The sequence below is a fragment of the Pyrgilauda ruficollis genome, unplaced genomic scaffold (assembly GCF_017590135.1).
Source record: "Pyrgilauda ruficollis isolate IOZ18807 unplaced genomic scaffold, ASM1759013v1 scaffold169, whole genome shotgun sequence".
In the NCBI taxonomy this organism is placed as follows: Eukaryota; Metazoa; Chordata; class Aves; order Passeriformes; family Passeridae; genus Pyrgilauda; species Pyrgilauda ruficollis.
The window spans coordinates 1,005,037-1,032,268 of NW_024515764.1; the positions used below are offsets into that span (position 1 = coordinate 1,005,037).

At 45.2% G+C, this 27,232-nt stretch overlaps 1 protein-coding gene across 1 annotated transcript; it reads right to left on the reverse strand.

Annotated features, from left to right (window-relative positions):
• Nucleotides 1-2,827: 2,827 nt before the first annotated feature.
• Nucleotides 2,828-26,558, reverse strand: MMEL1 (membrane metalloendopeptidase like 1). Its single transcript, XM_041463650.1, has 23 exons — nt 25,820-26,558; nt 25,527-25,690; nt 19,017-19,076; nt 18,215-18,376; nt 17,724-17,804; nt 17,091-17,186; nt 16,677-16,795; nt 15,937-16,002; nt 13,603-13,737; nt 12,899-12,988; nt 12,526-12,662; nt 11,980-12,073; nt 11,089-11,217; nt 10,042-10,140; nt 9,585-9,668; nt 9,229-9,332; nt 8,517-8,575; nt 6,490-6,609; nt 5,319-5,452; nt 4,925-4,990; nt 3,925-4,020; nt 3,575-3,651; nt 2,828-3,215 (listed from the first exon to the last, which is right to left on the reverse strand). Exons 1-23 carry the CDS (start codon nt 25,867-25,869, stop codon nt 3,116-3,118), a joined length of 2,322 nt encoding a protein of 773 aa, XP_041319584.1. The 5' UTR covers nt 25,870-26,558; the 3' UTR covers nt 2,828-3,115.
• Nucleotides 26,559-27,232: the final 674 nt, after the last annotated feature.

Genomic DNA, 27,232 nt, shown 5'->3' on the forward strand with positions numbered 1-27,232 from the left:
TAAAATCTGATTTGAGAGTGACCCAGCAGTGATTCTTGCTGTTAGAGTGGCGTAGTGGTTTTGGTTCGCCAATTTAAGATTTCCCCAATTTTGAGATTTCTCAACCAAAGAGTAGGATTTGCTGACAAAAGCTGATAAAAGCTGACTGTTCAAACTCTGTATTTTCCTTTAACATGTCATAAAGCATGAACAGCACGGGCAGGTTTTGATGCTAACAAGGAGAAAGGGGATCAAAAACTGCTCCTGTGCAGGAACTTGGTGCCTACCCCAAAGAAACCAGGCCTGAATTGGGCATTGTTTGAGCTGTGACACACAATGGGGATGGTTAAAAAACCCAAGCACAACCCTTTTTTTTTTTTTTTTACTGTGTTAGTTGTTTCAGCAGAATTAGTTCTGGGTGTTTTTGCAGAGTAAGGTGATGTTTCAGAAACTCTGCTTTATAGGAAGGGCTGTGCAAAACCACAGCTGCTGTAGGGGAGCTGGGAGCTCTGCACAGCCAGGGAGAGAGGTGCAGCATCAACCAGGACCAGCAATCTGCCAACTAAAAATGATTTTTTTTTTTTGCAGGATTTGATGTCTACACCAGCTGTGGTTCGATGGAGCCTGAAAGCTGCTCCTGTTGGATGTGAATTTTGGTCTTTTAGGCGCTGGAGCAGGATTTGTCACCAGGTGGCAGCATGGGAGAGGGAAAGGCTTCGGATTCCTCCTGGGAAACATCAGGATCTTCTTTTCCTAAGCAGGTAATAAAGCTTGTCTAGGAGTCTAAAGCGCAGCAGAACACCCCTGGGTGCAGAACTTCCCGCAGGGCTGAAGCATTTTGTCCTTGTGGAAAGGTAGCACAGGGGTCAGCAGGAATTCAGGGCCCTTTCCTGGGGGTTTGGAGCCGGTCTCCCATCTCCAGTTTTGTGTGGGCACAGCACCAGGGTCGGGGGGGCTGTAAGGGGAGGTTGGAGCCCTTGGCACGGACACAAACTGGCAGCTGGGAAGTGTTCTGCAGGTGGGAGATGGGGTAAACTTACAGGGAAAAAAATAGAGGAACTTCCATGTGCTGTGGTGGTCACTTGGAATTAACCCTGCCAGGCACATTTTAGTTAGCTGCATGTGCCAGAGCCTTTAGTGGCCCATCTCCAGGGCTCAGTGATTTTGCAGAGTCACACAGGCAGTTACTGCCTTGCTGTCGAGTGATTCCTGTGCTAGAAAGAAAAGCATTTACTGGAATAATATTCAAAACTCACTATTAAATGTTGGAAGTTAAGATACTCTCATTATAGTAGGATGCTTACCAAGGAAAGCTCCCCATACTTCTCCATAGGGAAATCCTTCTGAATTCAACACCATGATTTTTTTCTTTTAAATTTTATTAAAAATTAATACATGTTACATTTTTCAAGTGTAAATACTGAAAAATAGCCTATGGCAAAATAAAAAGGCACAGGATTAAAACCAGCTTAATTGTTTCCATGGATACATGTCTGCTATTTGGCAAAAGGTGTTTTATACACTTTCTACAAGAATAAGCATCATTTTAAATATATCTCTGAAGGGTGGGACCCTGTAATTCAACCATAAAGACAAAATTTGTACTCCTAAAATGTGATAATTGTAGTGATGCCTCACTTGAAGGGGGTTCTTTGGAGCAGAGGAACTCAAGTGCAGGAGGAGAGTGCAACAGGCGTCTTGACATAGAGCTCACTGTCACGACAAATAGCAATCCATGAACAACAAAGCAGTGACCAAAGTGCAGGGGCACAGACAGCACGAGAGTTTACACCAGCTCTAACCTGATCTGGGGAAAAAATGCACCAGAAACGGAACCAGAGCAGTGGAAACGGAGCAGTGGAACGTCTCAGACAGCATCGCTGAGCCCCAGAAAGCGGAGCTGGCGTATTAAAATTATTATTCCTTTCTGAAAAATAGATTTGTGGCTGCTTGTTGGTTTTTTTTTTTTTTTGTGTGTAAGTTTTTTTTTTTCCCCTCTAAATCATCATGAAGAGAAAGGCAGCTTGAAAATGAAAAGGAGGGTTTGCAAAGGAGTTAATGAAATAGCCCAGTGGCATCTTGTGAAGCATCAAAGTCGGCAATAGCTGAGTGATCAAGGCACTGGGAGTGTCACAGGGGCTGCAAACTCTTCCCTTTCACATCCCCTTCAGGAGCACTGGGCTGTGTGGAATGCCTGGACTTTTCTTCTTGCCCCATGGACAGTTGACATTTGGTATGCATTAATTATTCTGCTGTTGCTTGTTTGTGGGGAAAAAATGGCCTTTTTTTTTTTTTTCCTTAATTTTAAATATTCTGTATAATACACAGTGCAGTTTCCAAATGCATTTTTGTACAGATTTTTCAGGTTTTAGGAGAAAAGGAGATATTGCTGGGAAAAGGAATTGTGCACAGCAAAAGCCATGGATCTTTTAGTAAAGAAAGTTAATATCCTCTGTGTCCACTGTGTCAAAAAATAAAGTTTTTCCTGAAGAAAACACATTCTCTTTGTGGAAGAACTTTCCTGATACCTGCAGAAGGGAAAACTCTGAGTTATGTGGCTTTTGGCTGTATCTTAAGGAAAAGGATTATTCTGGAAGAGCATCCCTGTGAATGTTTTTAAGCAAGAATTTGCTGAGGATAGAAATGCTTTAGTTACCAGAATTGTCTATAAAATGAGATGTGAAAGAATCTGGAGAGGCACAGAGAAGGCCCTGAATGGGTGTGCTGGGACATCTGGGAGGTGACATCCACATGACCATGAGGAATGGAAAAAATGGGAAATGTTGGCTTTTTTCTCAAGGAAAATATGATAGACAATTTCTTAATTATATATATATATATATATATATTTTGTGTGTAAGAATTAGTCCTTGTAACCCTGAAGCAGTGTCTTAGTAACAGTCAGGATGTCATTGGGAACAGTCGTTGAGGCCGGGAACGCCGCGTGGCCTCCGGCACCGGCCGCGGGTTCCATCCCCGTGATCCCTGCGCGCTTCCCAGTCCCTCTGGGACAGCTGAGTGCTTCCCTGGCTCTCACTGCAGCAGCTGCCCCGGCAGCTCTGGCTGGGGCTGAGCACAACAGCGGGCACATCCCTGCCACCAGCTGTTTGTGGTGTCACCAGTGTCCCATCCTTGCCTACCACACGCGGCACTTCCCCGCGGGATGCATGGCCGTGCCCTTCTTGCAGTGGAACACCTCGGAGAAGGCTTCAAAGTTCTGCAGTGAGCCCATCACCCTAAATAAAAAGAAAAGACTCGTTTACATGGAGATTGTTGTTGTGGGGAGCAGAAAGTGGTTTGGAGCCTCAGAACTTGATTGCAGTTCAGGATAGGGGATGATTTAGGAAATGTAGGTGATATGAGCAATGAAATGCCAGAACAGAGGGGGTTTGGTCTGCTCCATCCCCTGTGGATTGGCAAATTCACCTGCAGGTCAGGTATAGGTAAGTGCTCTCCAGCAGTGTCCTACAAGCCATGGGAGAAAATCTGGAAATCACTTGGGAGTTATCTTGTGTGTTATCAGACTCTCCCGTGCTGTCGGGGTGCAAGGGGTTGAATGAAGTGAGTTGTGAGTCAGTAAATGAGTAAAACCCACCTGTACTTCAGAGGGCTGTGGACATCTGTCTTTATGGACTGACTGGCATATTCTGGTCTGTAGGAGCCACACCAAACCTGCACAGGGAGATTCATCATTGGTGGGTCAGTATTGGGAATTCATGTTGGGAATCCCTCAGTGGCTCTCTTAAGAACCATCCCAGTTTGCTATGATATCATTGGGGTATTTTTATAGAGAGGCAGAATAGATGCAATTATTTATTAATTAGCTTTTGTTTTATCAAGATCTGGTGCTCTGGGAAAGATCTACCTGCCCTTGAGTTGCCTTGCCCCCAGGTGTTTGCTCCAGCAAAGTCCAAGGGCCTGAGGCACAACCCTGTGTGTTCTCACCTGGGCAAAGTTGAGGAAGAAAAGCTGTTTGTGGGACATGTTCAGTCCAGGCAGCTTTGGCTCCTTCCCTTCCTGTTCCAGCCACTTCAAGTAGGCCTGGAAATGATCACAGATCAACTCAGAGGAGCAGCAGGAGGATTTTGAATGGGAGGAGGGATTTTAGTCACCACATGCATTAACCAGCGTGCTTCCCTTCTGTATTTGTATACATTTTCTCTCTCCAATACAAACAGTGCAGAGAATTTTATGAAAAAGCTGTCAGCATGAGCACTGTTGACTTCATGGATTCTTTCTACAGGAATTTGTACCTGTAAATAAAGTGTTAAATCTCCTCTGCTTCTCTGTAGTGATGATTTTTCTCTCTTCAGGTAACTGCTCATTAAATAGCAGATAATAACCTTGCTCAATGTTAAATCCATCACCTGTTATTGTTGCACATTAATTGGCCAATTTGCTTTTTTCAGGTATATTGACTTGATGGAGACAAGTTAATGTGCCCTCATGCTGGTTAATTCCCAACATTCTGTTTCTGCAGCCTCTCAGGTGCTGAGATAGTCCCAAAGCATGAAACAAAAGGGAGAGCTGAGGGTAAAAACAGATCCAGCACCACAGGACATCCATGGATTCCGTGTGCAGGGACTTTGTGTCACCCCTCCCTAATGAAGCAATTACTTGGAATGGTGTCCCTTAGGGTTGGAATTTAGATTTCAAATTCAGGGTGTTCTATAAACACCCTTAACACCATACTCAAGCCACCAAAGTTAAAAGGTTTTACTGTCACATCAGCTCGGGTTCTTTGTAGGGAAGAACATTCCCTGCTCACACTGAGCTCCACCTTTGGGCTGCTCCTGGGGGCAAGAATGGCAGCAAGCCATGGCCACATGAACTTCCAGGTGTGCAGCTGAGGCTTCAGCTTTTGGAATATGCTAATAACATGTTAATTGTAATTTTTTTTAGCATAGAATAGGTAAAGTTAACTCACAGGGTGTTTGAGGATTACCTTATAAGCCTGTCGGACTCCTCCGTTATCTGCAATATTTTCTCCTAAAGTGCTTATGCCACTGACCTGTAAAAATAATTATTTATTTACCCTGCTGTCAGTAAAATCAGCGACTCTAAGAACCACAGGCCAGTCATACAACAGCCTGACATGCCTGGAGCAGAGGGAAGCTGTGACTTTGTGCTGGGACAAGAGAGGAGAGAATGAAATTAAACAAATCACAGGGCAAGAGCTGTAGATTGGAACAAAGCACACACAAACACAACATGGACAGAACTTGGGCTGCTGCTGGACAGAACATCACTGCACACAAACCCTGGGCTTTCTGGGCCAGGATCCCTGTAGAAATCATTATTTGTGCAAAGCCAGAGCTGTGGCCGTGGTTGTTACTCACGTTCTGTCCCCCTGCCAGCTCCCAGGTGTAATTCCCATACTGGTGCACCATGCACAGGGACTGCTCCTTGAAATGCAGCGCTGAGAAGTTGCTCCACCAGTCCAGCATGTTCCCATCCTTGTCAAAATTCCTACCTGCAGGAAAACCCAGGGATAAGAGGAAGGTCCTGAGCAAGATTTTAAAACTGCTGCTCCTGCAGTGTAGCAGCCGGGATGCTGGAGCTGCACTCCCTTCCTCTTTCCTCCTTGAATTTGGATGCTCAGAAATATTTTGGGCACAGTTTATTCTCTCTGTCACAAGGGAATGGAACTGTGGACCCTGTTATTCCCTGATTTCCTGTTCAGTCTGCAGCCCTGACTTCACCTATAGCTCCAAGGCCTGGTTTTATATCCAGGTGCGTTTTTCAGATATCATGTAACAAAACCTTCCCTCAGCCCTGAGGTGTCTGAGGTGCTTTTTCTGTGTGGCCACATGACAGAACTGAGGTTTATAGAGAATTTAAAGCTGGAATTGCAGTTCTGGAGTTTGTGTTCTTGGCGTTCTGGCTAGAAGAAGGCTTTTCTTTGCTCAGGAACTCAGTTTCTGAGGCTGTGTTGTGTGTTCATGTGCCATCTGCACAAACTTTATCAGCATGGGAAAAAACACATGGAAGAAACTCCTGACTTGTAGAGTCAGAAGTGAGCTTTTCCCCCAAATTCTTTTACATGGCATTTGAGAAACTTTAAAAAGTCAACTTATTTCAAGCATTTGTGTTGAAAAACAAAGTCTCCTGGGATTTCAAGACACTACTGACATTTGTTCTATCCCAAAAATGTTGTTCACAGATTTCACTGTATTCAGGAGCCCATGGATCTGCTTGTTTTGTGTTTCTGACCCGATGATGCTGTAAAAATAACATTTTCTGACTGAGAATTGTCATTGCCTCAATTTTTTTTTTAACATCTGCTTATTTCTTGTGCTCTGTTCAGGAAACCCTCCCTGCAAAACTTTCCACAGAGTGTTCCCAGTGTGCTCCTGTTGCTGCTGAGCTGGGTGTGACTGTGCAGGGATCTTCAGTCCCAGTGCACTTTAATTCCTGCCATGCCATGAGTTTTAGCTCATGGCATTATTTAGAAATAATAACATTTGGGTTATTTAGACATAATAACATTTTTTTCCATCATCTCCTCACCATTGTCATCGAACCCATGAGTGATCTCATGCCCAATAACCATCCCAATCCCTCCAAAGTTCAGGGCCTGGGGCTGGTGTTTGCTGAAGAAGGGGGGCTGGAGAATCCCAGCAGGAAAAACTGCAAAAACAGGGAGAAAGAGGGAGATGCTGTAAAGTGGATTCATTTTGCATCCTTGGCAGACAGGTTGTTTGCTTGGTGTAAGGGTCAGGAAGGAACAGAAAATATAAAATGATGAGAAACAAGCTCATGCCTCATGTGAAATTGTTTCTCTCCTGATAAATGGAAAATGACAAGTTAATAAAGGTTTAATTTAGCACATCTGCAGCTACAATATCTCCCTGTTTGAGACCCGAGCAGCATTTACATTAAGCTTAGCCTAATTTGGTCCACAATGTTTGCTGCAGTGAGTCAAGAACAGAATGTTTAGGAGCTGTCCTTTGGAGACAGGCACAGTTTGTGTGCCAGAGCCATTTTATAGGGGAACTAATGGGGGTTTTATTGCTTTATTTGGGTTAAGGAGAGGTTAGAAATCATCTGCTGATACCACCAACACTTGGAGTGTAAAACATGCACAGGAGTGATTCCTACAGACCACCAAGGGCACTCGATGCCAGCTGAGAGGGGCAATGAGATCTGTTCTGCCCCAGTCTGCTGGGAAAAACCTTATCCAGAACCATGGGGTTTGCTTTTCACCCCTTCTACACAAGCTGAAAAGCATAAATGATTCTAGAGGAATTCAGGCTGGCAGTAATTCACTCTAATGAGATAGTTTCTATGAAGGGAGATATCTAAAATTATATTGCAAGAAGTTAATTCAGAGACAAAACCCTTTTGGCTACACAGGTTTTATCCACACAATTTTGTGGAGAAATGCATAATCCAGACTGCAGCAAGACAGAGCAGTGTGGAGAATTGTTTTCTCAAGCTAGAGACATGAAGAAACAGAATTTAACTGGCATACACACTATTGTGGGTGGCTGTGCTTGGATTTTTACACAGCCATATTCATCTCCAAGTTGCTTCAGTGAGTTACTTTTGTATGATTTATAGGGACAAAGCTGGAGAGGAACCAGGTGGCTTCAGGACCTGAGTTGCCTGCCTGGAAAGCTGATTCCAGTCTGTGCAAAAGCACTGGGGATAAACTGGGAGCTGAGGTTGGCCACCAGTAAAGCCCCCAGGAGGGCTCTGCTGTGGCTGAAGGTGCTGCTGCTGCTGTACCTGCAGGGTGGAGGTGAGTGGAAGCTGCACAAAGGAAATCAGATTTTGGGTGAGAGCAGAGGGCTAAATGATCAGCAATTTGGATGTTTCTGCTCTTAGCAGTTACAGAAGTTTTCTGTTGTGCCTGTTGGTGGATTGGGCTGTTTGCCTTTGCCCTGGGAGCAGGATGCAGTTACTGTCTGGCCTAAAACCCCATGGATTTGTCCTTCTGTGGTATCAGCAGTTGATAGCAGGTCTTCCTGGCAGCCTGGGAATTTGAATAAGCACTTCTGGAGGGAATTATCTATTGCCTCTCCTGCTTGGGGTGCTCAGAATTCAGCAGAGACTCAGCAGTTCTGACCTGAGCTCGTGCCTGAGGTGTGAGCTCAGAGAGCACAGGGAGCCAGGCAGGCTCTGAAGGTCTGTGCCAAGAAGGAGGAGGAGCAGCCCAGCAGCTCTGCAGAGCTCCCACAGCTGCTGCTCTGGGGGCAGAGGCACTTTCTGCACTCTGGGTGCCTCTTGGCAGTGTAATTGCACAGAGCAAACTGGAGAGCTGCCCCTTGTGCCATAAACTCAGGAGCAGGAGCAGACCAGGGCACGCTGGGGGTGTTCTCTGGGTGCTGGCATTGGTGCTGTCCCAGGCTTTCAAACCCAGGGCTGTTCAGGAATAAACAGGGGAGCTGAATATTCATCACCAACGTGCCTGAGCTGAACAGCCAGGCAGCCTTGCCCACAATTCCTGCACGGGCACAAGCAGGTTTGACTCTGGATGCAGAGCTGCACTGCTGTGTGGATAAAATCAGCTGGTTAAAAGTGTTTAAACCTACCTATCTGGTTCCTGTTGGGGGAATAGAATGCGTTGACCACTGCAGCTCCAATTATCCATCTAAAAATAAATGTTGCACACAGTTAGTCATTATGTTTTTTTTTTTTTTTTTCCCAGACATTTTTTAAATTTAATTCTGGTTAAAAAGTGCAAGGTAAGTAGGAAAGGATTGTAAGGATATAATCCTTTCAGGGATTATATATATATATATATATATATATATATATGTATATATGTGTGCATATATATTTATGTATGTATATATATATGTATACATATACACACACATATATGTACTATATATCTATATATATATATGTAATATATATATCATCAGGAATTTATATATGGATATATAAAGAAATAAAATTTTCTTGTTAGGAGAAGGAAGAACCTTGTAACAAGAAGGGAAATCCTTACAAAGAGATTATATAAGGCAAGAATTGATGTAGGGAAAAGGGTGCATTGATCACAGCTGTGAAGAATTCCTGAATTCCTGATACCAGGAAATACCTGGTGGCTTCTTTATGGGCAGCTTTCATCCCAAACACACAAAATTCAAGGGGAAAAGCATTTTTCACTTTACCTTAGAATTGTTTAATTCCTTGATTATCTCAGCCACGGGCATTCCTAGGTACCCACAGCATGAGTTGAACACCCCCACCATTAACCCAGAATTTAGGTTGTGTCTGTGGCTCTGTCTGGCAACTCACATATCTTGGTCAACTCTCTCTCGAAGCTTTTTCAGGCTCTTTTGGGCTCCAGCTCGCAGGTTTTCCAGGATGTTTTCAAAGTAGCTGTGTTCACTGAAGTTTAACTGCGCAAACAGGGATCCAAGCACATTGGTCAGCTGAGCAGGAAGAGGAACTCCTCGTCCCACTGAATGTCCTCTAAAGAATGTTTTGGTTGCATGGTTTCACAGAATAGTTGGTTCTTTGCACCAATTATTTATTAATATGTTCATTTTAATGTCCTTGGAAAGGGCAGTTGCACAGGTACAAATATTCCAGTGGCAAGAAAAACGGGGTTTATTTTGAGGTATTTAGTGAGATATGCACTAAACACTTACATTGGCATATTCAAGGTCCAGTTTCTCATTGTGATCTTCCAAAATGTAATCTGGGTAGCCAATTTGTTCTTTGATTGCCATTGCCTGGAAGAAAAGAGTTGAATGTTTCCTCTTAATTGTGATTTTTGTTGGTGTGCTGTTGTTGGGTTGTTTTTGCTAAAGTTTCAATACAAAAACCAGTGAAATGTTTGGGGTTTTTTGTTGGCTTTGGAATGGTGCTGATGGTCCTGAGGTCAATTAGAAGTTGGAAATGGTTTTTTTTTTGGGAATTGCGTCATATTCAGTTGGCATTTTTATTGATGTGGGCTAACAAAGGATTGAAAGGAAAGGACAATGTAACAGGATCATAATGTTCTCTTTTCCTCTTTTTTGTGGAGAAACTGGATATGATGATACTACAAAATTCCAAATATTTCATGTTCATAAGGGAAAACTGAAGTTCTTTGTTATGTCTGACCTTCTCACGAGCTTTCTCCTTGGATGCCTCATCCATCCACTGTAACTCATCCAAGGTCTCCACGAACACTTCACGGATCTTCTCTATTAAATCTCGGACCTGAAAGAGAGCCAGGGAGACACTCATCATTCCCATGCCCTATTCCCAGGCACAGCTAAGGAGGGATGAAGAGCTTCTTGCTGGAAGGCCATGTCTCCAAATTCTGTGCTCTGAACCATGGTACTGAGCATCTAAAAGTGTGGAAGTGACAGTTTGGTCAGGGAGTGAAACAGATAACTTTCCCAGGCGTCGTTCTGGGAAAAGCTGTGAGAAGCTCAGAGAAAAGAATCAAAACAATTCTTATCTTGGTCTCTGCACCTGGTATTTATGAACATGTGGAATGTTGTAGGTGATTTTTATAGAGAGAGATGTACAGGAAAGTGTTGTTCCTAACTATCCAATGGTATGAGAAATGTTGTTTGAGAACCAATCAGGTTCTGGGTGAACGATCCAGCCTATGAATATGAGGAGTTTGGCAAAAAAGTTTTGCTTTATGCCTTCTGAGTTTTAGAGTCAAATGTCATTTGCTTCTCGCCATTCTTCATACAACAATGACATAAAAGAGCATCACAAATGAGTCCTTGCACCTTCCTGACTGGTGGATAACTCTCCCAGGCACCAGAGGGAATGGGCACTATGGGCATTGTGGATGTGTGGCTGTTGAATCATGGGTGACACAGCCTCCCAAGGCATTCAGAAGGCTAACTCACTTTATTAGAAAACCCATTCCTTTTTATATTCCAGTTCACTACAGGTGGGCCTGATTGGCCCCTTAAAACACCATCACCATTGGCTAATTAAGAAGACACCCATTTGTAATCAACCTTACGGGCTGTAAACAGCTTATTACAAAACACCAGGCGCAGATTGCTCAGAATTCTTTCTCTCCAGCTCCCCAAAGCTTCCCAGGCCGACTCACGGCAAAGCTTATCTAACTTCCTCCCTCTCTCTGACCAGAGAGCTGCCACCACAGCGGATGTACAGTAGTATGAAGGGTAAACTACATACCATCCTCTTGCTCTCACCAGCAAAAGTCTCCCGGACATACATGGCTCCCACCGCGTTCTCCATGTTGTTGTTGACGTAACTGACGCACTCCCTCCAGCGCGCCTCCTCCAGCGTCGTCCCGTACAGGGCCTGCAGCACCAGGGCCTAGTGTTAGCCCTGCCCCTGCAGCCTTCCCACCGCGATAAATTAACCCAAAGGTTTCAAGCCACTGCTTAAATTAACCCAAGGGTTTCAAACCAACGCCTAAATTAACCCAAAGGTTTCAAACCAATGCCTAAATTAGCCCAAAGGTTTCAAACCAACACCTAAATTAACCCAAGGGTTTCAAACCCCTGCCTAAATTAATCAAAGGGTTTCAAACCAATGCCTAAATTAACCCAAGGGTTTCAAACTGCTGCCTAAATGAACCCAAACGTTTCAAACCACCACCTAAATGAACCCAAAGGTTTCAAACCACCGCCTAAATGAACCCAAAGGTTTCAAGCCACTGCCTAAATTAAACCAAAGATTTCAAACTGCTGCCTAAATTAACCCAAAGCTTTCATACACTGCCTAAATTAACCCAAAGCTCTCAAACCACCGCCTGAATTAACCCAAAGGTTACATGGCCTAAATTAACTCAAAGCTTTCAAACCACTGCCTAAATTAACCCAAAGATTTAAAACCACTGCTTAAATTAACTCAAAGCTTTCAAACCACTGCCTGAATTGACCCAAAGGTTCCCACTGCTGGAATTGGGCTTGTTTGAAGATTCTGTGATGTAATCACGGAATCTAGAATGGCTTGGGCTGGGAGGGAGCTTAAAGCTCATCTCTTTCCCAGTGCCTGAGAGGGTGGTTGTGTTGGGTTTGGTGGCAGTTGTGCTCTCCTCTTTATGAAGAGAGGAAATACCTTCCTGTAGCTGGCCCGAGCGTCCTTGAAGCGCCGGCTCAAGCTGCTGACCCGGTCGATCACCAGCCGCCAGATGAGGTAGTTCTGGATGGTGCTGTGTGGGAAAGCAAAGCTGAGCTTAGCCCCCTGTAAAAACCAGCACTAGGGCAGTCAGAGGGGAATCTCAATTTTGGATGGAGACAAGGAAATCATTGCTGCCAGTGCTGCGTTTCACAGCATCTCATTTAACTGCAGAGTCATCCAGCCTGAGGACTGGGCTGTCATGTCTGTTCTGGGATTCATTTCTTATTTTTCTTCCTTCTAGAATGTAACAAGAGCTAAGCCTGTCATGTATTTTTTTCTTCCCATTTAACCTTTTCTAAGCAAGCAGCAAGTGAGACAGCTTGTACTGCAGTATTTGGAATTTGAAACCTCCAAAGACATTTCCTGTATTTTACAGGGGTCTCATTTTCCCTCAGAAACTCAGAACTAGCAAGGGAGTCCAATAATCAACATTTCAGCAATCCTTCTGTGACTTTTGTCCTACCTATCCTGTGATTTCTTTACCTGGCTGAGTACTTGGAGATAATTGCTTTCAGCTCTTGCAGATAAGGCATCCCATACACAACCACCTCTTCCTCTGGGTCCACCTGAACGCTCACTGAAGACATGACACGTTGGATGAAGAAGGTCCAGTTAAATTCCTAGGCAGACAGAGACACATTCCAGAGTTGGATGATTAAATGCCTCAGTAACTGGACTTTTGACAGTCCTATGACCTTGAATGCAGCTGTTCAGTAGGACAAAGCCTTTAAAGAGATTCTGAAGATAAAATCAGGAATGGGAATGATTTTATACCTTTGTTGAAGCACTGATCAATTCACAAAGCCATTTTGTAATTAAAAGACCTGAAGTATGAGGCTGCTCATGAAACACTTACATTGAATGCAAACTTTTCCTGCAGCTCTGCTAAGGTCATTTTGTTGTACAACAAGGTCACATCGTGCCTTTCCTCTGCTGGAGTGGTGGCCTGAAGACATTCACAAGGTTATTACTGGAATCAACTGACAGAAATATCAATGGCTGAAATCACATGCAGGTGCACATACACACACTCCAATAATATTCAGATTAACCAGTTTGTTTGGGAAAAGGAAAATCATTTGGTTGTGCCCAGTGCTGCTTCCAAAAATTCAGTGCAGGAACCTGGGTCCCCCCTTTTCAATAATGTTTCAGGGATATGCTGAGTCAAGTGGTTCCTTGTGTCCTCTTTAGAATGGAAAGATATCTGGGAGATTTTTGGGGTGCTGTAGGTTATTAAGGATGCAAGAGAGCCTGCCCTGGTGTCATTCCAGTGCATAGTTAGCAGAGGGTGAATTATCCTGCTTTAGAAGGGTTCCAAATAGAAATAAGGCTGGGACTGGAGCAGCACAGCAGCAGTGTTAGAGACAGAAGGCAGAATTAGAGACACAGAGGCTCTGATTTTTGGGCTGCTCATGGCACAAAAATTCTTCTTCCCCCACTTGTTCTGAACTCTGGGTTTTCTGGTGCATTGAAAACTGCTGCTCAAACCAGCAAGAGACTCTTCCCCCTCTCCCCTTGCCCCCCACAGCTTCCTGAGGAGTCCTTGACCTGTCTACTCACGTTTGCAATCTCTGTTTCAAGCTCCATGACCTTTGCCATTTCCTCTTGGACAAAGGAATCATCTTTGGACGCGTTCTTGTCTTCCCGGATCATTTTGGCGATGGTGATCATGAACTGCAGATAAGCTTCTCTCACCTGCACTCGGACACAGAACAGGTAGAAAAAGGTTTGCTGTCCATCATTTCATAGAATCCCAGAGTGGTTGGGGTTGGAAGGACCTTAAAGCCCATCCAGTGCCACCCCTGCCATGGCAGGGACACCTTCCACACTTTGTCCCAGGTGGCTCCAAGCCCTGTCCAACCCAGCCTGGGACACTTCCAGGGATCCAGGAGCAGCCACAGCTTCTCTGGGCACCCTGTGCCAGGGTCCCACCACCCTCACAGGGAAGAATTTCTTCCCAATATCCCCTCTAACCCTGCCCTCTCTCAGTTTGAGCCCATTCCCCCTTGTCCTGTCACTCCAGGACCTTGTAAAGGGTCTCTCTTCTCTATTTCTGTGGTTCATCTTCACGTTTCCCATTCAGCAAAGCATTCTCTTTGTCATGAATACCTTACAGGGCACTTGCCAGCCTCAAAACAAAAATTCTGCTTCTCTGTGCCATCCCAGCCTGGCATTCTGAGTTAGAATTACTGCTTGGGCAAAGAGGAGGCTCAGTGCTTTGAGTTACACTGTGGGAACAGCGATCCAAAATTCCAGAGTGAACAGGGAAGGTTTGAGTTCTCTGAAAGTAATACCATAAATCTTCTCAGGTCTGGTTTTGGTGTCTGAAAGAAAAGCTCTGTTTCAGACAGCTCCCAGTGACACCTTTGCTCTATCCCTGATGGGAGGCTCTGACTGATTTTTGCCTCAGAAAGGGCCTTGAAAAGACATTTGGCTGCTGAGGGAGTGCTGGTCCCTGATACAGGAAAACTTGATGCTACCTGTTCTCCTCACGTACTTTTCTCCCTCTGTAGACCCTGGAAGCCAGACAAACACAGTGGCTGTGGTGAAATTGAGTCTGGGCACTTACAGATGACGATTTGTGGTTTTAGGCTGAATGCTGAGCCTTAATCAGGCCAGACTCCCCCAGGCCTCAGGAGGAGTTTTGCCAAAGGATGCTGGACTAAGCACAGGGGGAGTTTGGGTCATCAGAGTTGTGCTCATTGTCTGGGGGCAGCGAGCTGGTAAATACAAATAAAAAGGGGTTGTGTCTCCTCCTTGGTCATTAGGATTAAAAGCACAGCCTCAGCCCCCCTGCTTTGTGCCTTCAAATTAAAGCTGTATTGAGCAGAACTGGTTTTCTTTCTCTAATTTGGGATTGTCTCTGCACTGTACCTGATTTCCTACCTCCTCCAAGTCAATCTATGTCTGACCTTCATGCCCCAATGCATAAATACCCCTCTTTTCTGCTGTGGATGCTGCTGTGGACGTGACACTTGCAGGGGAGATTCCCAGGTCACCAGCTTTCCATATTTTTCCATTTCCAGGAGATTGTTTTGTCCCAGAACCTGGCAGCTCCTAAAAGTGCCCAGAAGGTGTGGGGACAGTCCCCTATAAATCTCACAGGGCTATATTTTAGCTAAATTATCTATAAAGTGTAGTGAAATACACTGAAGTGAGAAGAAAACTCTTCCCACTGATGTTTTCATCTGCCTTTACAACCACGAGACAAAAGAGTCTCAAATGCTGATTGTTGTCCCTCTGTATTCCCTTCCATTCTTGTTAGGAAAATTGGTTTGATGTTGGGCTGCAAATGCTCTTTGTTAGCAAGGCATAATTGAGGAAAATAAAATGTACTAAAGCAGTATTTTCATCTTGGAAACAGACAAATTATCTGGCTCAGTTTGCAACAGCTTTCTGTGTATTTACAGAAACAGTGTTTTTGCAGAATCAGTGGTTTTGCCCTGAGCCTTGGCAGAGGAAAGCAGCTAGGAAATAATCTTTCATGATTTCATATAATTTTGGGGGAAGGGGAGGGTAACTGGCAGCAGATTCCTACTTGCTGAGCATCAGGGATTCAGAGGAAGATACAAGCAAATCCCCTGCACTGAAAATGTGAAGCTGTCCTTCAAAATGAGACACTATCTAAGCTATAAAACACAATTTTATTTTCTCATAACCTTCTTCATGAGTTGGTCAGTTCTGGGCAGGCTTGATATTTATACTGTTGTTCAGTCCTTTTGTAAACTTTACAAAATATTGGCTTAATTAGGAAAAAACGTAGCAATGAATGACACAGTCTGGTTGTGATAATTGCATAGTGTGAAAATTCATGTATTGGGGTTTTTGAAAGCACAGGGATAAGGAATAAAGTTGTTTTAGTGGCACAGAGTAAATAAATACTGGAATACTTACTCTTTGATAGTTGCCCCCATTAAAGTAGTAATCCCTGGATGGCATTCCCAAACTTGGCTGGTCAATCTGAAGGAAAATGAATTTCTCTGGTTAGTGGTGAGCAGGTGCTGGGGCTGCCCAAAGGAATCCTTGAAAGGCAGCAGGAGATGCTGTGAGTGCCCCCCTGTCAGGGCTGGGGTGACACCACGGCCACACACCCAGAGAATTTGGGCTCTCCTGGGTCTGGGGGGAGGTGGAAGGTACAGCTCTTATCTCTGGGCTTCCAGGTAAGGACAGGGTGGATCTTAGTGTGGGTTACAAAGCAAAATCTTTCAGTAATCATGGAGACCCAAGAATAAATTTAAGTAGCTTTTCTACATTGCTTGACTTCAGGGCTGGACTTGTTGCACAACCATTCATGAACAAACTCTGAAATACTCTTTATCTATTTTAAACCCATGGTTTCCTACTATATACTAAACCTCATCCTCATTTTTGTAAGTCACAAGAATTTGCAGCCCTTAAATGCTGTAAATCATCAAAAGTCCCATTGATTCTTATTTCTTTTGCTGAAACAAAATTATGCTGCCATAAAACATTTCCCAATATGTCTTTGAGACAGATCTGACACTTGGGGTACAGAACTATTGCCTACATTTTACCACTATTGTTCAATGGGAAGCTCATCTGTCTGCAGTGTAAATAATGATCCGTTATGATTTCTGGCATATAAATAATCCCCTGTTCTTTTTTTTCCTTACATAAATGATGTGTCTGCTGGAATCCCGGTCATCATTCCACACGAACATGTCGATGAGGACACGTTTGTTAAACCTGGAGTTCATTATGGAAAGGGTTTCCTCCATGCTCCAGCTTGGCTCTGGGAGATAAAAGGGAAAATAGACTTAATTTGTCAGTCTGTGTCAGACTGATTGAAGTTGTGCAGTTCACAAGCTGGCTGCTGAAATTTTGGAGATTTATTTAAAGGGATCAATGAGTGTTAAATGTGTGATACCCTGAGTTCTGTGTGGGAAGAGAGACTGAAAATGGAGGGTTTAATTTGGTGACAGTGAGATAATCAGATTATCAGTAAATAATTCTGATACAGATCTCAGTATTCTTATGGAGATTATCAGGAAATAATTCTGACTGAACCCTTACAGGCCCAGCATTACCTTTGGTCTTACTCCAGTCTGCAGAAGCCACTGGCCAATCTCCAACCATCCTCAAGGCCTCCAGCAGAGGCAGGGAATCTCGTTGCTCTATAAGACCTGAGGGATCAAAGACAAATTTTGTATTATTTTCATGCAAAAACAAAATTAGGAAAAATAGCTAACGGGCCTAACAGTTTAAATTTGCAAGTGAATGTGCCATAGTGAAAAATAAGAGATATCCTGAAACCATCCTATGTTAGTCTTCAGAAAAGGAATGAAAATACTTCTGTGGCTCCAGGGATGATTTGGGTTGGTTTGGGAAAGATGAGCTGGGCCAGGTTTGTGCCTTCTGAAGGAAAGGCTTTGCATCCACACCAGGGGTGGGTACCCAGCATCCACCCTTTCCACATCCCAATTCTGAGATTTAATGAAATCCCATGATGATTCCACATCCGAATTTTGAGGTTTAATGAAATCCCAAACCCATATTTTGAGTTTTGATGAAATACCAAGGCATCTTCATCCATCTGAAGACGAATTTTCCAGGCACAGCCCCATGGATTAGACAGATATTGATTGGATTTTAACAGGACTTTGTTTTTTCTGTACCCCTGGTTTTGAACAGGGGAATCAATGGAACAAGAAGACACTCACTCTCATTCATGCAGGACTTGTAAAGGATTTTGGCTTTCTGAAATGCTTCTCTGTCCCCTTGGTCTGAAGACTCCAGCACACCTGGGGAAGGAACCATTGCAATGAGAGTTTTGCCCTGGAGACCTTTGATCATTTTGCAGAAATCCCTGAGGATTCAGGGCAGTGAGAAGCACTTGTAGGCTGCAATTACTGTCAAACTAAAGAGACCTTCATGCTATTAATGAAAAAAAAGTGTCAGGAGGAAGGACCTGCAGACAGCTTGTCCTGCTCCTTTTGGACTTAGTACCCAACCACCTCTGGCTAACTTTTAGTGGGAACAGGATGTTCCCACAAAATGGGTGTAGTGAGAGATGTAGAGATTAAAGGACCAGAGAGAAAAAAAAAAAAATCCCAATCAACACTTCTGTGCAAGTTTATTTCTCTGTCAGATGTGCAGTGAGGAACCTCTGAAATAAACACAGGTTTCTGGGGGTGGAGCAGCTCATCCCTACCTTTGAGGATGATCTCCAGCTCGTCCCTCAGGATGTCAAAGATGCTGTATCTGGAGCTGGTCTCTGGGATCACATGCCTGTTCAGCCAGCCCCCACAGGCATACTGGTAGAAATCCTGGCATGGGTCAGCAGTGGGGTCCATGTTCTGGATGATTCTGGCAGCTGGGCAGCAAAATTGGAGAGCTGAATTCTACAGACTGCCCAGGAACCTCTGGGGCTGCTGAAGACACTCAGGGAGCTGCTTGGCAGGACTCATTCCCACATATTATGACTTGAGGAATCCTATTTTCTGCTTAGAAATGGATCTGAATGGCTGGTGTAGAATGGCAGATGAAGAATGGCAGATCTGAATGGCAGAAGAGTTGTCCCAGAGCACGAGACCTTGCAGGGAAGAGTGCCCAGTGCTCCCCTGGGCTCCAGTTTAGGCACTGCCCAAGAAACCAGTGTTCCCAGGGGGCTCTTGGGAACATCTGTGCTGGAGCCTCACCCCTCTTGAGGTGTAGATCCCACAAACAAGAAGGTGAATGCCCCATGAGAGAGAAAATTCAGTCTAAAGGGAATTTTATTCTGCTTATAGATACAGATTGTGTTGGTCAGTCCGTGGCCTTGTGGCTCAGAGCCAGAGCTCTTGGCCACACTGGCAATTTTCCTGTGCCTCTTATGAATGATATTCCTTACCCAAGGGGAAATCTCATTCCTTTTCATCTACTGCAGCCTTAAGGTCTGAATTATCTCTTTTTCAGGCTCAGTAACAGCCCATAAAGCCTCCCCTCTGCAGCAGTAATTCCCATTACCCCATTACCTGCTGTCACACACCCAGGGGTGGTGCAGATGTTGCCTGAGTTGGTGCCATAGTGGGAGCCTGCAGGGAGAGGAGAAAAGCAGATGGAATTACTTGTTTTGGAAGGGAATTCCTCCCAAAGTCACTCACCAGAGCCCAATCCCAGTGACAGCTCTGCTTGGTTTGAGAGCAGGAGAGGGAATGTTGGTGCCTGTCAAAGACTTCAGATGACAACCGTGAAGAAATCTTGAGGAAAATTTATTGGCAGCAGCATCTGTGAAGAAATCTGGGGATTTTTGAGGAAAATTTATTGGCAGCAGCATCCAACAGTCTTGACAGTGAGTTTTATTTCTCCTGGAAGGAGAATAAGACCATATTTTCTACCTGCTAACTGCCTCCACAGTCTACTCAAAGTGTGGGATCATTTTTTATGCAATCCATTAATTAATCTGAGCATCTTCAAAGTCACTGAGACTGAGAGGTTTAAACAGGGGGCAAAAAAACCCAGAGCTGGGTTAGTGCTGCCACACTGCTCTGAGTGACCAGAATCCAACTTAGGAAAAGAAATGGCTTTAATTTCTCCAGGTATTTGTGTGCTGGGGAGGGGCAGCCTCTCGTTTGGCCACAGTTTCCTGTGGCCTTGCTGCTCCTCTGGGAGGTTGTCCCTCATCTGGAATTTTCAGTGTAGGAATCAGGAGATTCCTACACTGTGGACCTGAGTTCAAGTTTGTTCTGCCTTGAGTTCAGCGTGGAAAGGCCACTGAAGTCCTGCTCTTGGCTGCTCATTTTCTATTTTTGGGCTTGGTTTGTGTTGTGTTGTTTGTATTTCTTGGTTTGTGAAGCTCTCCCAGTGCAGAAGATGCCCAGAAAGCCATGCACACATCATTTTTGATGCTGAGTATTCAAGTGAAGGTTCTGGTGGTGCTGGGCAGGTGTCAGGTCCCTCCATGAGCTCTTCCTGCAGGGCTGAACTGGGAGGGATCTGAGGGCTCTGATCCTGGGAGAAGGAAATTAATTTTACTCCTTTAATTTCCCATTTGATAAACAGGATGTCTTGCTTTACTACCCACTTATACCAAATAGGCCACAATGTGGTTCCACTCTGAAAAACAAAATCTTGGTCCTTTCCAGCAGATTTAGCCATTTTTAAGCTTTGTTTTTGATCCTTGTTTGCAGAAAAGAGTTACTAAAAAATCACTTTCAATGCAAGTAAGTGCTTTACATGAGAGCAAACAAGATTACAGTAATTCAGAGAGAAATAAAACAGTGGGGGAGAAAAGAGGGCTTTGAAGTTCATCAGTGGAAGCGACATAAAAATCCCCCACTGTGCTGGGGAATGTTCAGGGTTCAGCTGAGCGTGGCCGTGCTGGGTGGGAGCACATCTGCAAGAGAAAAATTCTGTGTCCTCCCCTGAATATGGGCTGTCCTGCCCAAATTCTGTGCCTGGCAACCTGAACAGGGGAGGAGCAAAATGCCTGGAACAATGAGAAGCTTCATAGAGATAGTTTTATATATATATATATATATTTTTTTTTTTTTTTAATTTAATTTTTTTTTTTTTGTGTTTGTTTCAGCATTTGTTGGGATTTTTTTGTATGCTGGATGAAGCCAAGCCCAATTTTTGGAGTTTCTCAAACCCTCTCATAATTAAACAATTGGCAAAAATCAAACCTAAAAGTCCAGGGAAACTCCAAGGGAGAAATAAAATACTTGGAGGAAATGAGATTAATAGTTCAAGGGCAAAAGGAAAGGAGCAATAGCAAAGAGCAAGGCGAGGAAGAAATAATTGTACTACAAGAATTTTGTAGCACAGTCTCTTAAATTTTGTGGAAACAATTTCTCATTGTTTCCCAGGGACCAGGCAGGACTGAAATGGATCCTTTATTTATTTATTTATTTATTTATTTATTTATTCAAAAATCAAAGCTTCTCTCTTTACTATAACCTGACAATGTCTCACTTCAATTTCTGTTCTGAGTGAGGTTTAACTCCCCTCCCTTCCTCGTGCTTGTGATGCTGTAACTGAGCAGGATGAGCAGGGGAGCCGGAGTTTGGAATTCCAGGGCACACTCAGGGCTCTGAAACTCTGCCCCAAAACCAGATCATGGGAAATGGCTGGGGCAGAGATCTCAGTTTACCTCGAAAAGTGTCTCCTTTGTTTCTCTGTCAGTTCTGTTCTTTTATTCCTCAGGACCTGTCCTGCCACAGGCTCTGGGCATGACCAGCTCTGCCCTCTTTGGCTTTACAATCCCAGATCTTTGCTCACTCGACTGGAACTTTGTCACCTGCACCTCCCAAAAACTAGAAATGAACTTCAAATGCACCTTCTGAATTCTCAACAATTCTGCCTTTTGTTTTCTAGAACCACAGCCCAAGTTTTCAGCAGAAACACAGGTATGTCTCTATTTATCTGAATTACTTTTCCAGAAGAACAGCCCAAGTTTTCAGCAGAAACACAGGTATTTCTCTATTTATTTTCCTCCCTGGTTAAGCATTGCTGACAGGTTGAGTTACAGTGATAGAGGGGCTCCTGCTTTGGCATCCATCTCAGTCTGACACAGCAGCAGCAGGGAATTGATCAGGCAAGAGAACTTTAATGCAGATAAATGAAATGACCTGAGCTGTGGGACTGCTCCAAATGGAAGAAAATGAGGGAAATGAAGCACTGCAGAGGTGAACTGCTCACCTGAGAGCTGGCAGAGCTGGGACAGGCTTCAACCCCCCTGGGGTCACTGCAGAGGAGCCACTGAGCCCTGTCCCATTTCCTGGCCAGCAGCAGGAGCAGAAAATCACTTTTGTGGCATCTCTGCAGCTCACCTTCGGAGTGATGGTGCTCTTCAAACCCAAATTGCTCTCCCAGAGCCTTACTGCAGCTCTTTTTTAAGAGAACAAAAGCCAAGCCAAGGCTCCTGCAGGGCTCTGGAGGACACAGCTTGTGTTTGGTGTCCCCCCACTGTGCCTTTGGAGGAGCACAGATGGCTGGGGATGGCACACGTGGAGACAATTAGAGCCACGGTTGTCACCAGGCACTGACGTGGGAGCTTTTACCTTCCCTTTTCCCAGATCTGCTCTGCACAAGTGCTGTTGGCACTGCAAGCTGCCCTTGTTGCTGTTAGAACAGAAATTTGCTCGCAGCAAACAAGGGAATTGCCAAATTCAGGTTTTTTGTCTCAGACGGGGCTGCCTGTGCCAGGTGGCAGTGAATTCACAAGTCTTTGGTTTTATTCCACCTTTCCCAAGATTTCTTACCTATAACCGTGTCTGAGCCAGAATTTGGTGTGAGAATCAGTAAATTGTGAGTTTGTTGTGTTTATTTGCTCGTTTTTCAGCCCTGCATGGCCTGTCACTCCCCATTGCTGCTCTGCATCCATGTGGCTCCATCTGAGCAGGACTGAGCAGAACCCTGCCACCCAAATGTCATCATGACTTGTGTGTCAGCTGCCACTTGTTGAAATTCTGCATCTCCCCTGAATAGCTGGCTCGTTAGGGAAGGCTCCTGACGTCAGAGGACATTTGAGCAGCAGTGAAGGAGAGGAGCCAGAGCTCAGTTTTTAGTTTAGATCCTGCTCCTGCTCAGCAGGCTCATGTAAATCTGTTATTTAAGTGCACAACAATCACATTCAGCACAGGAAATGCAGGAGGAAAATGTAGTTTTTTGTTTTTTTCTTTTTTTAAAAATCCACCCTCAGAACAAGGTGCTGCTTGGTTTGTGTTTCTGTTTGTTTGGAGCCTGCCTAAGAGGGGAGCAGAGGGCAGTGACCTTGGGCTTCCTGACAGCCAGCAGTGACAACAGCAAAAACACCAGTGGATCTCCCTCCCCAGAGCCAGAAAGTCAAGGAAATAACCAGAATTACGGGAGCAGCAGTTGGGTGAGGCTGGAAGTTGCTGGAGGAGCTGCTGAGTGATTTGATGTGTCAGCTACAGAGGGGTTTGAGATGTTCCTCAGGCTGTGACTTTCCAGCAAGGGAGGAGGTTTGGGTCCAGGAAATGCTCAGAGGGAGTTGTGAAAAGGCTGCTGAGATGGGGCTGTGGGTGGGAGGGAAGGATTGAGAGCATGTCACCCAAATATTACTTTATTCTTCCTATGTTTTCTTTCAGCTTATTTAGGTGAGGATGTTTTTTGGGTCTGAAAAGTTCCTTAGATGTCAAAAATCCCCCAAATTGTGTCCAGAACTCTGTAACTGCACTGCTGTGAGAGCTTGAGTGTTTTTGTTGGCTGGGAATAGAGATAAAAATCCCAGTCAGCATTAACAGAACTCCAGGAATTATTGCTGTGCCCACAGGCTTATTTCATGCACCACAGTGCTCTTCTGCAAGATATCAAGATATATACAAGCAGAAAAATATTCTCCCTGAACCACAAAGCCTAAACATGCCTTTAGAAATAAATAAAAAAAAAAAGTAAAAAGTGAATGCAAAGTAGGAAAAGCAATGCTTTAATTTTCTAATTTAATTCCTAATTACAAGCTAAACAAAATTATTTTTAAAAGCCTGGGTAGTTTCATTCTGATCAAGGGTGTATCAAGGTGAAGTGAGAAATCTGGATCTGCTCTTGGTGAGCAATCCAGTGTCCCATACACATTCCAAAATTAGCATTTCAGTGAAATTAGCAATAGAAGAATCCCAGGATAAGACTGTTTGTTGTATCACATGAAGGGTGCTCAGCCACATTGTTTTTTTCCTGTTGTTCCGTGGGATTTATGGGGCACAGCTTTGAGCCAGAGGTGCCTTTCCCATGGGGAAAAGGGATTTGAGGCTTTTGCCTGAGCACTGGGAATGGGCTGAAGTGTGACAGCAAAACAGAGCTAAGGGGGGGCCCTGGGACAAAACTTTTCACGACAAAAAAAAAAAAAAAAACTCTTGACCCAGGCAGTGCACGTGGACAGTGCTCGGGGGGATGGAGCTCCTGCTGCTCCTTTCCCACCTGGAATCTCCTTTCCCACCTGGAATTTCCTTTCCCACCTGGAATTTCCTTTCTCACCTGGAATTTCCTTTCCCACCTGCAATCTCATTTTCCACCTGGAATTTCCTTTCCCACCTGCAATCTCATTTCCCACCTGAAGCTGGTGGCTGCTCCAGCTGGGAGTGGGATGGGGACAGAGGCACAAAGTGGCTCCAGGGCAGAGCTGGACACACCTGGTGGGGTGTGAGGAGCACAGGGCAGCAGAATATCAGCCCTGCACTCAGGGCTCAGTCTGGGGAACATTTCCAGTGAAAGTTTAATTGTAGATATGAGCCTGAGAAAAATATTTATGTTTTAGACCTGTTTTCTCACAGCTAAGCCTTCCTTAAACACATGTAGTGAGCACAGACTCTGCCTCTGGATTTGGATGAGACCAACACTTGGGCAAATGTTATTAATACCTGAATTCTGCATTGTCTGGAGCCAGCAAAGGATCTAGGGCAGGTTTCTCAAATCCTTTCTGCATGCAGGCAGAAAACCCTGCCAAGCTCAATGTTCGATACAGAAACTCCTCCTGCAGGACCTGGCTCTGGGGAATTTCTTTCCTCTCATCTCCTGAGCTAATGGAATAAACTTTCTGATGAACTTTCTGAATTCTAAACACTCAGCTTTTGCCTGGTGTTCAACTGCTGGTAGCAAAAGGAGTGAACAATAACAAGGCTTTTTCACGAATTTTTGCTCAGGATTGTGCAGTGTTTCACTCACAAGTGCTGAAAATGCAGCTCCCTGCAGCAGGGGAAACAGAGTTAGTGTGTTTTGCTGCTGTGTTTGCTCCAGTTCTGCTGTTCCCACTTTAATTTCATTCTCCAGTGTTTCAACAAAGCTCTCAATCCAAGAGATTTTAATGGAAGTGACAAACATGAGGCAGAGCTGCTCCCGAGCATTTGATGGTTTTAAAGTGGGACTTTACACTTGCTGTGCCAGTGGGAAAACTTTGGTTTTACCAAGTGTGCTCTGCAGTTAAAATATTTAGGCAAAACACTTCAAAATAACGTGCCTCAATGTCAGGTTTCTGGCAAGACATTTGCATTCAAGTCACTGAAGCAAATCACACTTAGAGATCCAACTGCCTGATGGAATATTTAAAAAGTCTCCTTTCCTCAGCAGCAAGTGGCTTTTTTTTTTCTTATTTATTTATTTTTTTTTTAAGCTTTCACATTGTAATAAGCAATTTCCCCTTCAGGGAGATTGTTTTTAGAAGTGTTTTAAAGCAGCTGTTGCTTTAAAAACCCTGGCAATAATGAATCTTGGCTTGTGCTTGGATTAAATAAGGAAATGTCAGTCCTCACACACAGACACACACCTTCCCTCTAAAACAGCACATCAGCTTTGTCAAAACAGCTCTGAATCCAACAAATTGCATGGAATGAAATAAAAGCATAGAATCTTACAGAGCATAATTAAAAATTTTATCCCAGCACAAGCTGGGAGCAAGGCAGAGCGAGCTCAGTCCCCCACAGAAGTGACCTCGTGGTCTCCCTGTATTTTTGTTTCCATTTAGCTCTGAGAAAAAAGGACTTTTTCTGCTGTTTGCAGAAGGAAGGGGAAGATTATTCCCAGGTTCTTACCTCTGCTGCTGGCATAGAGGATCACCAGGGCGACGGCAGCACAAGTCATGAGGAGCAGCAGGACAGCCAGCCCGATGGCCACAAAGCTCCAGGGCTTCTTCCCAGATTTGGTCGATTTTTCCACAATATCCATTTGACTTTCTGATTTCCCCATTATTGTAACTCTAAATCGGGGAGGGGAGGGCGAGAAAGGGTTAACAGCGCGGCTGCATCAGGACTGGGAGAAGAAAAAAAAAAAAAAAAAAAGAAGCAGAATAAAAGCAAAGAGAGAAAGAAAACTTCCGAATTATTACATGTATTTGTCCATTTGATTGTCCACAGATTTGCCAAGCTCATTCTCCATCTCCCGTGCCTGCGTGTGTGCTCTGGGGGGGCTGTGCTGCCCCGGGCTCTCCGTGGAGCAGTGTCACAACTTCAGGAGCCTCTTTGGGAAGTCTGGAAAAGTCTCATGACCAGGTTGGGCAACTCCTTTCTCCCAGGCAGAGAAGGAGGGGGGCAAAGTGCCGCCTTGCACTGCCCGCTTCCACAGTATTCCTGCTGCCTGCAAAACCCCTCCGTGGCGCTGGGCAGCTCCGCAGGGCTCTGTGTGTCACTGTCAGGGGACACGGGATGCGATCCTCGCAGGGCTCTGTGTGTCACAGCCAGGGGACACGGGATGCGATCCTCGCAGGGCTCTGTCACCAACCAGGGGACACGGGATGAGATCCTCGCAGGGCTCTGTCACCAACCAGGGGACACGGGATGAGATCCTCGCAGGGTTCTGTCACCAACAGGGGACACGGGATGCGATCCTCGCAGGGCTCTGTGTGTCACAGCCAGGGGACACGGGATGCCATCCTCGCAGGTGCCCTGCAGCGGCTCCGGGCACAGCGGGCAGCTCCGGGAGGCTGCGGCTCTGCCAGGCTTCTCCGAGCCATGCTCAGGCTTGGGAGCTCAGCCCCGAGCCCTTCCCAGATCCAGGGAGATGCTCCGGGGGAGGAGGGAGTGGGATGGGCTGGAGGCGCTCCGCGCCGCGGCGGCTTCTCCCGAGCTCCCCGGGATTGTGTTAGTCCGGGATGCCGCCCGGGATTGTGTTAGCCCGGGATGCCACCCGGGATTGTGTTAGCCCGGGATGCCGCTCGGGATTCTGTAATCTCTGGGATTCTGTTACCCCTGAATGCCACTCGGGATTCTGTTATTCCCGGGATTCTGTTACCCCTGAATGCCGCCTGGGATTCTGTTACCCTGGGATGCCACCCGGAATTCTGTTATCCCTGGATTTCCACCCAGGACTCTGTTACCCCTGGAGCCATCCCGTTATTCGGCCGCTGCACTCGCAGGGAGGTGGGAACCTGCTGGAGCCCTCCGGCAGCTTTGGGGTGGGATGAAGGGAGAAGTGTGAGCCAACAGGCTGATTTATGGGCTGGTGCAGGCACTGCACACAATTCCTGCATGGAAATCTGGCTGGAAACAGCTGGGACAGGCAGTAAAAGCAAGGGCAGGGTGGGTTTCCCGTGGGTTTTGTTTCAGCCCACTCCAGACAGACCCCGGGAGGAGGAAGGGGCAGGCTGGGGGTGTTTTCCCCTCACTGCAGGATTTCACACCCCAGAAATGCCAGGTTGTGCCTCTGCACTCCAAGTTTTGTGTGTGAGTTCAGGAGGAGGTGCGGGGGGCAGAGCAGGGATTCCTTTGTGGCAATGGACACTCCATGTTCTAAGAATTGGGAG